General features: G+C 42.1%; 1 protein-coding gene and 1 pseudogene across 1 annotated transcript; one reads left to right on the top strand and one right to left on the bottom strand.

The window, feature by feature from the left end:
• The window catches only part of LOC140631960 (tubulin alpha-1A chain-like), a 167,371-nt pseudogene extending 156,946 nt beyond the window's left edge, over positions 1 to 10,425 (bottom strand).
• Positions 10,319 to 13,290, top strand: CCN2 (cellular communication network factor 2). Its single transcript, XM_072823426.1, has 5 exons — positions 10,319 to 10,438; positions 10,557 to 10,779; positions 10,919 to 11,170; positions 11,303 to 11,514; positions 11,893 to 13,290. The coding sequence occupies exons 1-5, from the start codon at positions 10,373 to 10,375 to the stop codon at positions 12,187 to 12,189; spliced, it is 1,050 nt and encodes a 349-aa protein (XP_072679527.1). The 5' UTR covers positions 10,319 to 10,372; the 3' UTR covers positions 12,190 to 13,290.
• The last annotated feature ends 1,007 nt before the right edge of the window (positions 13,291 to 14,297 follow it).

Here is a 14,297-nt window from a genome sequence, read left to right as displayed (position 1 = left end):
AGGATGACACCTTCAGGCGGCGCTAAACTGTTGAGCCACCCGGGCTGCCCCAATTTTTGCAGCTATTAAATGCATTTGTAAAATTGAAAGAGTTACTTCACTTTTCACTTGTGTAGTTCTATTTTGGAATTACCTAGCTGTTGAACTTCACAAGGTTCAATTTCTCCATATGTACACAGTGGGTCCAATATCATCCATATTGTAAAGCTGTCATATTCTTGCATCCAAGTCATTCTCATCCTTATTTATTTATTATTATTAACATTTACTCTGGTTCTTTCTCTCCCTCTGCCTCTTTCGTTTTATGACTCGGCGAAAGCTAGAAACTTTCTCCCGTCTCCTATAGTGCCAATAATGTCCACATGCAGGCAGTGAGCGCGTGCGCACGCACACACACACACATTCACCTCTTCATGTCACCGAGAGACATTTTACAGATACTATTTCTACAACTATCACAAATTAAATCTAAGATTGAACAGTTGCCTAATTTGTTATTTTATCATATATTAATATCATCTATTTAGCTGTTTTTAGATATGGCCATTCTTAGTAATAATTGGTTATCAAATTCCTTAAACTGTGTCATTTGCTTCTTTCAAGAACTTATACTCCCCCCTGTGGCAATTTGATGGAAAAAAAACAAACCAGAAAACAGGATCCTAAGGACAGATCACAATTCATAAGTCATTCACAAGTGATATAACAATGATACGTGCCTTGCTAGAAAAAGGCTGTCAACAGAAAGTCACAACATTCTTTTCATCCTGTGTAATCTGCATAATACATGACCCCAAAACCTACTGGGCTCAGGGCTAATTTTTGCCAAGTGCTAAGGCAGAAATTTAGTGTCTGAAAGTATTTAGATATGAGCTAAAAGGAAAGTTCTATTTTACTTTAGCAAACATTTTTTTCGAGTGTTTACTCTGTGACAAGCACTCTGTTGAGTGCATTACAAGATTTTTGGTATTTAATCCTTACAAATTATCACACCCATTTTAGGAGGTGGATATTGCTAGTATCTCCAAGTTAAAGGAGCCAACTGAGGCTTAGATTAAGTAGTTTGCCTGATGTCACACATTTAGTAAACACAGCTAAATAATGAAACAAAGAAGAAAGCAATCAAGCAAGCAAGAAAGAAAGAAAAAAAGAAACTCTCTCCTGAAATAGAGAAATACAAAGTCCAGCAAATTCTATATTCGAGTCAATGCTATGTTACCTCTGTTAATAAACATTTGAAATCAAGATAAGAAGAAGTTGGTCTAGCTAAATCCAAAATAGTGGCTACTTTTATGAAATGCTTTAAACTACAGAATCAACTTACCTTAAGTACTAAAGTTTCACACTGTAATATCAAACTAGTACTGTTGATAATCTTGCTTAATTAAATATAAATCAAGCTTATTTTGCCAGGCTTTATTCTTGAGAGCTCAAAAATGTAAATATCTAAGGTGTTTTGTTTTGTTTTGTTTAAATGAGCTATGAGTGTCTTTTTTTCATCTGTTTTTCTAGCCCTAGCCTAATTGAATATTGGGCTGTCTGGTAAAACAGTATTTCCCTACCACCACCAGTGTCAGGAAAGATAAGAAATCCCAAGCAAAGTGACCCTAGGCAGTGCTTCTCTAAAGGCTGCCAGGTAATGCACCTGTCAATGCATTTGGGACATTGTTGCTGCCTTGGGTCACCTGCCCTCACATTAGTCTAACAGTATGCTTTTTTTTTTTTTTTTTTTAAGATTTTTGTTTTATTTATTCATGAGAGACACAGAGACACAGTGAAGCCGAGACACAGGCAGAGGGAGAAGCAGGCTCCCTGCAGGGAGCCCGATGTGGGACTCAATCCAGGGACTCCAGGATCACGCCCTGAGCCAAAGCAAATGCTCAACCACTGAGCCACCCAGGTGTCCCAGTCTAACAGTCTACTTATTGTAAACAAAGTAGGTTCCAGATTATCCTTCATATGTGACATAGTCATTTTCCCTTCTTAAAAAGCTGGATGGGATGCATGAGAAACATAGGAGTTTTTTTTTTTTTGTTTTGTTTTGTTTTTTTTTTTTTAAGATTTCATTTATTTATTCAGGAGAGACACAGAAAGAGAGGCAGAGACACAGGCAGATGGAGAAGCAGGCTCCCTGGGGGGACCTGATCCCGGGACCCCAGGATCATGCTCTGAGAGAAGGCAGACCCTCAGCCACTGAGCCACCTAAGCGTCCTGGAAATATAAGAGTTAAGAGTTGGGGTGAATGGGTGATGGGCACTGAGGGGGGCACTTGACTGGATGAGCACTGGGTGTTGTTCTGTATGTTGGCAAATTGAACACCAATAAAAAATAAATTTATTATTAAAAAATAAAAAGAGTTAAGAGTTCCTAAGCCCTCTTTAGGTTTAGGCCAGGCTTCAGCTGAGTGAGGTGAGAACATCAGAGAGGCAGAAGAGGCATCACCATGCTGTGGACTCCCCTTGCCCCGGCAGCTCCTTCAGGAGCTAGCTGGGAAAAATCTGCTTGACTGGGGAGGGAGATGCCTGCCTGGAAAGTAGTCAAAGCCAACAGGGAATACTTTGGCTGTCGCAGTGCCCAGCCCTACTGCAAAGTAAAATAGGTTCAAAGTCTAGCTGAAGCTAGACCGGAAGTTTGTTTGCTCACCTACAGAGCTGAAAACAAACAGAGTCTCAAGAATCAACCATATATGGAAATGGCAGGGCTAAACACATGAGCAAGAAGAATAAACAGAGCGGTTAGAAATGATGAAAATCACGACAAAAAATTCATTTGGACAAGATCAACTTTCATCATCTCTATGCGAGAAACAGCTTAACAGTGAAATATTTTGGGACATTAGCAAGTCTATGGTTCCATGAAACTTTTTCCTATAGTTGTTAATTTTCACATACATGCACAGGTCAATAAGAAAAGTCTCTCGTTCTAAACCTTCCAGTCCTAGATAACACTCTTAACTGCTGCTCTGTGTAGTTATGACATAGATCTCATGCCATTAACAACATGAAATTAGTCATGATTCAAATCACATTATTTCACTGTGAAAGCAGAGAAGGGAAAAGTCATAAGCCTTAAATATGAACTGTATTCAGTTTAAGGAAAGTCCATTTTCACTCAAGATGCAGTTCACAGAATAAGCATTATGTCAACAGTCTGCTGGAACATGTCTATTAAAGGATACTTGTAGAGAATCTATGTGTAGCGTAGATACTGCTTCAAAGCCAATGGCCTAAAAAAACAAACAAACAAACAAACAAACAAAAACAAAGCCAATGGCCTGAGGCTCCATCGAGACATTTAATCATAAGGGTAACTAATCAGTGAATGATGCAATTATTCAAGAAGACTTTCTTTTTTTTTTTTTTTTTCAAGAAGACTTTCATGATGCCTGTGGTTGGTCTGAGACTCAGTCTAAACAAGATTGCACTGAGTGAGTTACAGACATTTTCATTGTGGGCTGAAGCTAATATCACACTGGTACACACCCCGATATTAAGCCTTCCAAAGCATACCCCTCATCTTGGTTCATTTTTCCTTTTTCAGCTATATCAGTTCATCAGCAGATAACAAACTACACAGGTGTCTATACAGCAAGATCACAAAAATCTTAACTGTCAAAAAAAAAAAAAAAAAAAAAAACCTTTGTCTAAGCCCATGCAGACCATAACTGTTACCTTTCTACTTCACGCTTATCTCAGATCACAGCATAATCCTGACTTTGCCAATTAACCCACAGTGTTTTATTTTATATGCTTTCTAGGGTGTGTGATTTCAGAGTTTGAGGAAAATTAGAGATAACTCCCTTAAGAACATGCAGTGTTCAGAGACCCCTGTATATACAGAATATGAAAAAAAGAAGCAGCGGAGTTTGGAAGAGTCAAGGATGTTCCCTTGAGAAGAACTGAATTGAAATGTACATGTCCCTGCTCCACTTCTGACCAAGCTTGTGTTATGTCACATAGCCATCTTTGACCTCACTTTTCTCACCTGCAAAATGGGAGAACAATACCTCACAGAGTTGTTGTGAAGCTCAAGGGACACGCTGTATGTTAGAAGGCTCTTTAAATTTAACATCACATCTCTGGATAAATGGAAGGTGATACAGCCATACACGTATCCATTTCAGGCACCCAGACAAAGCTCTAAGTAGCGTTCCTGTTAAATGGATCTGACAAAATCAGAATTGTACATTCCACCATTAAATCAAACAATGCATTCGTTCACTTTGACTTCAAATCTGAAGATTTCAAGAGTTTAGAGTGTGCTTTTCTTCTACATGTGTGGTGTAAGCTCTGACTTGGGAGGTAAAGCCTTATCCATGTGTTCAGATATTCATATATAATTCCTATAGGCATAGTTATTTAAAAAGCCATACACAGGAAAACATCTTAGAAAGTCTTTGGACAATTTGAACAACTTAGTTTTCATCATTCTAGAATGTACTGGCTACCAGTTTCCATTTAATTTGAAAACTCACTTGTCAATATCATTGTGCCATAGTTCATGGTACAAAATGAAATGAAAGAAAAATATCAACTCAAATATATATTGAGTGTAAAAATGTCTATGGCATTATGTTAAGCAAAAGAATACTATCTTGGTTTCTTTTTTTTTTTCCTTAACGATTTTATTTATTCATGAGAGACGCACAGAGAGTGGCAGAGACATAGGCAGAGGGAGAAGCAGGCTCCCTGCAAGGAGCCTGATGCAGGACTCGATCCCAAGACCCTGGGATCACACCCTGAGCCAAGGGCAGATGCTCAACCACTGAGCCACCCAGGTGTCCCACTATCTCGGTTTCTGAGAAAGAAATAATCTAAAGAAAACATGAACACAGGCACCAATAGACATTTTGTTCTTTCTTTAGTATTCACACATTGTATTTTTACCTAAGGATTCGGGGTAGCTTACATGCTTTTCATTGAAGAAAGGACTCTTTGAACGTCTCTTCTTCCATGAAAAAAAATGGAATAAAAATGATAACATGCAAATGAAGGAAGCAGATGCCATCATATGACTAAAATAAGCTAAGTACAGAATTTCATTTTATGTATCCTGAAAACTATGATTAAAAGAGAAATATACTGTGATAATTCTTCCATACAGATGACATGTAAGCACATAAGACAAAAACTGAGGTGGGCATTTGACGGGATGAGCACTGGGTGTTATTCTGTATGTTGGCAAATTGAACACCAATAAAAAATAAATTTATTTAAAAAACCCGTTTTCTTTATGAAGTATCACCCATGTTGGGTATAGAGATTACTTGAATAAATAAATATTAAAAAAAAAAAAAACACGCCACACTCCAGGGAGCCCTGGAGTTGTGAGAAGGGGCTCAGGCCTGTTGGTAGGAGGTGGGAACACATTTCAAGGGGTGAGCTGACGGTGCCTGTCTTAGTTTGCTCCACCTCCCCATACATCGGCAGAATCTCTGGGGACACATTCACATCACGTCGATTTTATAGTCGTCCTTTCAAAATATTTATCCTTTACTCCTATTCTTTGAAATAAGTCATCTAGTCTTGATTCTCTATTCCTCTTCAAACTATTGATTTGGTTTCCCCAAACCACACATTTGACAGACGGTTATCAGCCTTCTTTTTCCTTCTCTCTTATCACTTTAAGTATCACCAAAGAAACTCTTCCCATCTAAGATGATCAAACAAAGTGCTGTAAAGACTTGTTGCTAAGCTAGTAAATCTAAGTTGCTAATATGTCAGGAAAAGTGTTAGAGACCCATCTCTACCTATAGTAGCATCCATGTTTTCCAGCACCACCTCAGATCAATGCAAGCAGACTAGAGGCAGCACAGGATTGTAATTAAACTAATAAAATACATGAGACAAGTAATAAACTGAAGAAAATGTCATTAAAAAAAAATTCCTTTGCTTTCTCACTCTAGCGATCAACTGCTTCTACAAGTAAGTAAATGAACAGGCAAACATAAACCCAGACCACATGGAACAGCCTTGACTACTTTCTGACAAACACCTTTGTATCACATAATATCCCAAGAAAGTCAGAGAACTAATTATAAGGAGGCAAGAGCAGGGAGGAAATTAATGTAATTTAGATAGTAAACATCTGCACTTCTTTCCCACCTCTGAACTCCCACGGAGTACGCCCTCTCTCTAACCTTCATCTTAAGCAAATATAAGACAAGGTAAACTAAGCCAGAGTCCCTGAAGATTTTATGATGGTATTTATTATATATTTTTCCCCAAAAAGCTGGCATATCATTTTTAGGGGTGGAATTCATTTACTTGATTGAATTTGAGGCATGCTAGACACATCTGAAGCCCACTCCCAACCCACCATAACAACAAACTGCTCACTGTCCAGATACACTTATATGGCCAGATTTCCTATAAATCTGACAGCTCAGTGTATGTATTGCGTATGGGTCTTGGCACTGAGTCACATTCCTCTGTTATGTTTCCCTGGGAGCTCTGATTTCCGTTTTCAGGGCTGGCACAGACGCCTACTTGCTCTTATAAGAAAATGTCTATGACCGAAAGCTGAAAATGTGCAAGATTCCTTCTTTAAGTACACAAACACTCCAAAGTCTGGCCACTTTCCTGTAGTCCTGCCAGGTTTTCTCTATGTCTGATACCTGATCAAATAACTATCTTTTTAATAGGGAAAAACAACAAAAAACCTAAGAGAAGGAATGTAGTACATACACAGCTGAACATCTTATAAGACTTAACCAAACGACCTGTACAAGTGATGCCTGAGTAGACACACACGTACCTTATATAGCTCTGTAAACAGGACTCAGTGGCCAGCTTAATGAATTCCTCATTTAAAAAAAAAAAAAAAAAAAAAAAAAACTCTCTAAAAAGCATTTGCTAGATAAACACTTGCTTACAAGACAAAATTAGTGCATCTTAACCATTTTGCACACAAATTCAAAGACCTTTTTCTCCCAGTTCGAACCTGCTGTCAGTCGCAAGCGCTGGGAGAAGTCAGAGGTGGACAAAATTATAAGAAGCCACTATTCCCACTACCGCCCAGGTGCACACAAACATTTGCTGAGTCATTTATAATAGTACAAGAATTCAGATCCCATGGCATGAGTTAAGGATGGAGTGTCAGCCTTTCCCTTTGAGTTTCCTGGCACTTGAAGGTCCCCATAATACAATATGAACATATTTTGAGTCTGTGAATGCCTTGGGTGTCTTCTCTTCTCTGTCTCTCTGTGTCTCTCTCTATGTCTCTCTTTCTTTCACTTTCTTAATAATAATCTTTTATTTTAAACTCTTCAAAGGACTTTTGATCATAAAGCCTCACCCTAACTGTATAATGCACACCTCTTTTTCTATGCTGAGATTCCATGTTCTGTATATATCAGTACAAGTATTTTCTCTTAGCCAATATCAAAACCATCCATTTGGAGCTAACAATTGGCTTTTTTAGACTTTGAGGTACCATGTGAATTTTATAGTAAAACCAAGTTCTTTTTATGATATGTCTTGTTATTTTTAAAAACCTGGCAGAATGTAGTATGCATACTATACATGTAGAGAAAAAGAAAATCAAAAAAGATGGGGGGGGCAACAACTCCCTAAGAATTTTAATTCAATTAATCATCATTAAATCCTACGAAATAAAGTATCATCAACATTTTCATAATGTCAGCTTGGAAATATGGCTCTTACTTCCCTAAGATTTGTGAATGGCAGCTCTAAGAATATAAACCAGGTCACGTGGTCCAGCAATTTATCCCTTCCATGAATGAAAGTCTCCACTTTGCTGTACATATGTGAGGCTATTGGTGGTGGTTCTCAGGCTCTCCAGAGCATTCGAAACTTCCCAACCATTCTCCCATCGACCTCACCCTTGCAAGCCACTAGAGATGACCACCTAGCCCACATCCCATCTTAGGTGAGGCTCCAGCTTCACATCCCTACCCTTCCCCCTCTACCACACCTTCCCAACCATTAGTGGTAGACATAATTCAGGGTTTAGGTCTTGAAAGATTTCACTGTGGCTTCCCACATATTTTGGACTTTTAAAATCATCCATGAGGGAAGAAAAAGCTGGGGGCCCAGTTGCCTTTAATATACATGTGGCTATGAACATAACGTGGAATGTTCCGTCCTTAAATAGGAAATTTTAGGCCTCTTCTCTTTGAGGAATGCTTGGAAAGAACATTAAATAACAATGTTGAAAATTCTTCCTGAGCTTCAGAGCCACCCCCCTCCCTGCTGGCCACTCACACTGTTGACAGGCAAGTTCACTGTGTAACATGTGGACTGCTTAGGGAGGTAATTGTGTACAGATGATGTGGTCTATGCTGAAGTTGGAGTGTTTTCTTTTCTTCTTGGCTCTTTTCTTTTTCAATAGAGCGAATTGAAACGTGTAAAAAAAATGCGGCTGTTTAAACTGTTTAAACATAGGCTGTTTTCAAATTATAAATCTATAGGGTTGTTTCTGAATGCTCTTCTTTGCATCAGACACAGGCATGTTTATCTTAAATCAACAACTGAAATGAGTTTGTCACTGGTAACATGTGTCAAATGATGTGGCATCACAATACAAGAAAATGGCCCAGCTCTGGAATCACTCACTTTACACAAAATGGTAACTGGAAACATTAACAAAAAAACAAAGCAGTTAAACAGTAGATTCTAAGTGGAAGCATGGCTAATTAATTAAGTACTTAGTGCAGCTAACTGGCAATATTAAGAAATGGAAATGTGCTTAGACTTATTGGCCATATTTGACATCTGTGCACAAGCAGAGAGAATAAAACCTGTTGTTTCCTTGACCTGATCTCACTCCACTTGGGCTGCAGGCTCCTTGGACAGTAAGAAGTCACAATCACTATTCATAGCAGTGTGAAGAGTTATTACTAAACTGTATTATTCACTGACACTCTTAATTTATAACCAGAAATAAAAGGGTACACTGTTCTTGCTAAATTATCAGGCTTTTTTTTTACTGTGAGACAAACCAAGTCCAATCCACATTCAAAGATTACAGGTTTTAGTATTTTGAAAAATCACTCATTTCTCAAAGACCCAAACTGTATTTAGAACACCCCAAGTAAACCCCAAGATCCCTATATTCCCAACAATAAAACTGTTACCTATATTAAGAGAAAACAGAGCAAGTGTGCTGGAACACACACCCCCACCCACCCGCAAAAACTGCATCCATACTCTTGACTTGACCCCTGGCTTTGTTCTCTTTCTTGTCCAGGCATGAGGCATCCAAACCGTTATGTCAAGTGAGAAAGAATCAAATTCCTACCTCTCCAACATGGAATGTAAGATTTGCAGGTAGACTTCTTGGGGATTTCAGCTGGTTAAAAGCAACTACTTTTCTGCTCTCTGATGAGTTTCAAAGACAGCCTCCGAAATTAAAATAGTACAAAAAAATAAAAAGGAAACCCTTCCGAATTTTTTAGGAATCCTTGCTGTTAGCCTCTTAGGATACCTACCTCTTAAAAAACATGTAAGTCAGTGGGTAGGGCGGGTACAACTATTAGAAACAGAAGTGAGGGGCACCTGGGTGGCTCAGGGGTGGAGTGTCTGCCTTCGTCCCAGGGCATGATCGCAGGGTCGCAGGATCGAGTCCCGCATCAGCCTGTCTCTCTCTCTCCCTCTCTCTCTCTCATGAATGAATAAATAAAATATTGAAAGAAAGAAAAGTGAGTGTATAACAAATAGTAGTAATTGATGTGTTCATCAATGATGTAAGTCAGGAGTGGTGCGAAGAGGCAAGAGGGGAAAAAAAAAAATCCTATTTGGTGCTGGAAATACTGAGCCTCTTTGGGGGGGGCGGGGGGGCGGTGAGCTGCAGTGTGCCAGCTTTTTCAGACGGGAAGAATGCGGAGTGTCAAGGGGTCAGGATCAATCCGGTGTGAGTTGATGAGGCAGGAAGGTGGGGAGGAATGCAAGGAATGTCCCTGTTTGTGTAGGACTCCATTCAGCTCATTGGAGAGCCGGGGCCGCCCGGAGCGTATAAATGCCGCGGGCCGCCCGCCTCGGCCTCACACAACAACTCTTCCCGCAGAGAGGAGGCCGCCAGCGCACCTCCGTCCCCGCGACCGACCGCCTCTCCACGACGGCAGCCGCCCGAGCGACCGCTCCCAGACCTCGGCTCCGAAAGCCCGGGCCCCCACCTCCCCGGCCCGAGCCCGCGACCCAGCGCCGGCCCGCCGCGCCCTCCGCGCCCTCCGCGCTGCCCTCCGCGCCCTCCGCGCCCTCCGCGCCCTCCGCGCCCTCCGCGCCCACCGCGCTGCCCTCCGCGCCCTCCGCGCCCTCCGCGCCCTCCGCGCCCTCCGCGCCGCCCTCCGCGCCCTCCGCATCGCCCTCCGCGCCGCCCTCCCGGCCGCCCCGCTCCTCCCGCAGCGCCCACCATGTCTGCAGCCGGCCTGGGCCCAGTCCGCGGCGCCTTCCTGCTCCTGCTCGCCCTCTGCGGCCGGGTAAGCCGGGAGCCCCGCGGCGGCCGGGGCGGAGGCGTGCGCGCAGGGCGGGGGGTGCGGGGCAGGGCCCGGGGCGCCGGGTGGGGGGAGCCCGCTGACCGCCGCCTCCTCCCCGCAGCCTGCGGCCGGCCAGGACTGCGGCGGCCAGTGCCCGTGTGCGGCCGCGCCGGCGCCGAGGTGCCCGGCCGGCGTCAGTCTCGTGCTGGACGGCTGCGGCTGCTGCCGTGTGTGCGCCAAGCAGCTGGGCGAGCTGTGCACGGAGCGCGACCCCTGCGACCCGCACAAGGGCCTCTTTTGCGACTTCGGCTCCCCGGCCAACCGCAAGATCGGCGTGTGCACGGGTAAGAGCTGCGGCCCGCGCTGGTGATACCGCCCCCCCCCCCCCCCGGGAGCCCTGCGCCCCGCGCGTCCCCGACTCGCCTCCTGCTGCTACCGATGCCTGACCCTTGCGTACCCCCTTGTCCCCTTCCTCTCCTTCAGCTAAAGACGGGGCCCCCTGCGTCTTCGGAGGAACTGTGTACCGGAGCGGAGAGTCCTTCCAGAGCAGCTGCAAGTACCAGTGCACCTGCCTGGACGGGGCGGTGGGCTGCGTGCCCCTGTGCAGCATGGACGTCCGCTTGCCCAGCCCCGACTGCCCCTTCCCGCGGAGGGTCAAGCTGCCCGGGAAATGCTGCGAGGAGTGGGTGTGCGACGAGCCCAAGGATCACACGGTGGTTGGCCCTGCCCTGGCCGGTGGGTTGAATCTTCCTCTAAGTCGGTGTTGTGAGCCTCCCTCCCGGGGGCTGACTCCTCGCTTTGCCAAGGGAACGAGGAAATGTCTTATCCTGGCGTCTTACTTAGTGTTTGTGTGCTCTGCTCCCACAGCTTACCGACTGGAAGACACGTTTGGCCCAGACCCAACTATGATTCGGGCCAACTGCCTGGTCCAGACCACAGAGTGGAGTGCCTGTTCCAAGACCTGTGGGATGGGCATCTCCACCCGCGTTACCAATGACAACGCCTTCTGCAGGCTGGAGAAGCAGAGCCGCCTCTGCATGGTCAGGCCTTGTGAAGCTGACCTGGAAGAGAACATTAAGGTACATTTTCTGCTCTCGTTAACTGATTTTCTTGGAATGATAATGAATAGGACCAAAGTTGGGTCTCACCACCCTTGTTATTAGAGACGTTTTGTCTCCAAAAATATCTAACCATTGAGCTGTTTTGCTGGAATGAGATGTTGTGTAATAGGAACCACCAGCTTTCCACTATGAAATTCTCCACACTGTTAATTCCAGACATCCCAAGAGAGGCTATGTCTATTTTTGGAAGACTGGCAAATGAGACTCAAACTTCCACTCCTCAAAATATAAACAAAAGTCAGACAACCTAAGACTAAAACACACAGAACTTGAAGAAAGCCACTCCCCTGATAGAGCCATTGATTTTTTTTTTTTCTTCTGCTTTGTCTTCCTTAGAAGGGCAAAAAGTGCATCCGTACCCCCAAAATCGCCAAGCCTGTCAAGTTTGAGCTTTCTGGTTGTACCAGCGTGAAGACATACCGGGCTAAGTTCTGTGGAGTATGCACAGATGGCCGTTGCTGCACTCCCCACAGAACCACCACGCTTCCTGTAGAGTTCAAGTGCCCTGACGGAGAGGTCATGAAGAAGAATATGATGTTCATCAAGACCTGTGCCTGCCATTATAACTGTCCTGGAGACAATGACATCTTTGAGTCACTGTACTACAGGAAGATGTATGGAGACATGGCATAAAGCCAGAGTGTGAGAGGCATTAACTCATGAGGCTATAACTTGAACTGATTCACATCTCATTTTTTTGTGTAAACATGATTTCAGTAGTACAAGTTACTTTAAATCTGTTTTTCTAACTGGGGGAAAGAAAAAGTGCCGCCAAATTCAAAATATTGTGCCATGTGACCTTCAAATAGTCTATCAACCTAGACACTGGTTTGAAGAAAGTAAGACTTGACAGTGGGACTGCGTTAGCACATAGCACCAGAGTATAACAAGGTGTGACTTTAGGAACAGTGGGAGAGCACCTGTAGAAAGGATTGTCATCCTAAAGTAGAATGTGCCTCCTCTTTGGAGTGTAAATGGGAAGGAGAATTTTAGCATGCTCACTGACCTACCTGCAGCTCCAGCGACAGCTAGGATGTGTGTTCTCCAGCCTTCTTCATGAGGCTGGGTCAAGTTCTTTTTAAGTCAGAACAGCAGATTCAGCTCTGACATTCTGATTTGAATGATACTGTTCACGAATCAGAATCCTGTCTATTAGACTGGACAGCTTGTGGCAAGCTAATTTGCCTGTAATAAGCCAGAACTTTTTTTTATTGATACTGTAAATATTGTGTGTGTGTGTGCGTGTGTGTGTGTGTATATATATATATACACATATATATATATTTGTACAGTTATCTAAGTTAATTTAAAGTTGTTTGTGCCTTTTTGTTTTTAATGCTTTGATATTTCAAATGTTAGCCTCAATTCCGAACACCATAGGTAGGACGTAAAGCTTGTCTGATAATTCAAAGCATGAAATGGATATTCAAATGGAAATTCTGCTCAGAATGACAGTCCATCAAAACAGATTGTTTGCTGAATATGAGGTAATGATGTCCTTGGGAGTCTGATTTGTCAGTTGGAAATGTGGTAGCCTCACTTTAATGAACAAATTGCCTTTGTTAAAACATGAGTGGCTCTGTATAGCTGATCAGTTTTTCCACCTGGAAGCATTTGTTTCTACTTTGACTATGACTGTTTTTTGGACAGTTTACTTGTTGAGAATGTGACCAAAAGTTACATGTTTGCACCTTTCTAGTTGAAAATAAAGTATATATTTTTTCTATAAAAAAATGTGGATATTCACTTTTCTAAACATTTCTGAGTTTTCTTGAATATATATGGGAAGCTTTTGTCTTAAAACAAGTTATCTGTAATTTTCTAAATCTGTTATCATATCTGCTGATGAATTGGTTAATCAGGTCAATAGAATTTTCCATAAACCTATTTCACGCTGAATTAAGTGTCACAAACTTACAGGCATACATAGTGTGTATATAGACACAGTATATATGTGTCTGTGTATGTGTTTGTGTACAGACATTTTTTGTTAACTTCACAGTACTTTATAGATCCTTAGGTTCAGTTCTCTCTAGGTAACTTAAATCTCCATAATCCCTATTGGTTACATTTGATCTTGTTTACATTTAATACCTCACTGGCCATTGTAGGCATTTAATTTACAAACTTTCCCATCACAAAATACTCTCTGTTCTACATAGTAAAGGTTTTAACTATTTTTTGAGTTTGTATACTCTACTATAGATCTATTTCTGAACTTCAATAATCTTACTGTTAAATCTGCAAATTTTAAAATCTGCATTTAAATGGAACCATCTAATAAGTTGCATTTTTGCATAGTTCTGTTTTCAGTTGCCATGATAACCAATCACAAATAGGTGATGGTCTAAGTAGAAAAGGAGCATAATTTCTATTAACATTAATAGAAATTTATCTTAAGTTAAAAGCAATTCCTCCATTGCCCCAAGCTTTTGACTATCAGATTTCAAGATCAATAGTTTACCAAGTAGTTGGTAAGTGACAAAATGAAATTGTTCAAGAAGCCTAGAAATGATTCTGGAATCTATCCAGGCCTCTACCAAAACGTGAATTGAAGTAAGTGGCAAACAAAAATATTCCAAAGACAGCTAAAAGCACAGTTTTCTCCAGATCAGTATAGCTGTGGATTTTAGGGGGGGCATAGTTGCAGACAAACTAACCCATCACAGGGTAATCAGCAGTGTTGTAATGCCAGTGTCATTCCAAAAGACAAAATTACATCTGAAAATAAACACTAGTTC

The sequence above is a fragment of the Canis lupus genome, chromosome 1 (genome assembly GCF_048164855.1).
Source record: "Canis lupus baileyi chromosome 1, mCanLup2.hap1, whole genome shotgun sequence".
NCBI classification, from domain to species: Eukaryota; Metazoa; Chordata; class Mammalia; order Carnivora; family Canidae; genus Canis; species Canis lupus.
The sequence above is the reverse complement of the archived record's forward strand: the minus strand, read 5'-3'. Positions and strand labels throughout refer to the sequence as shown.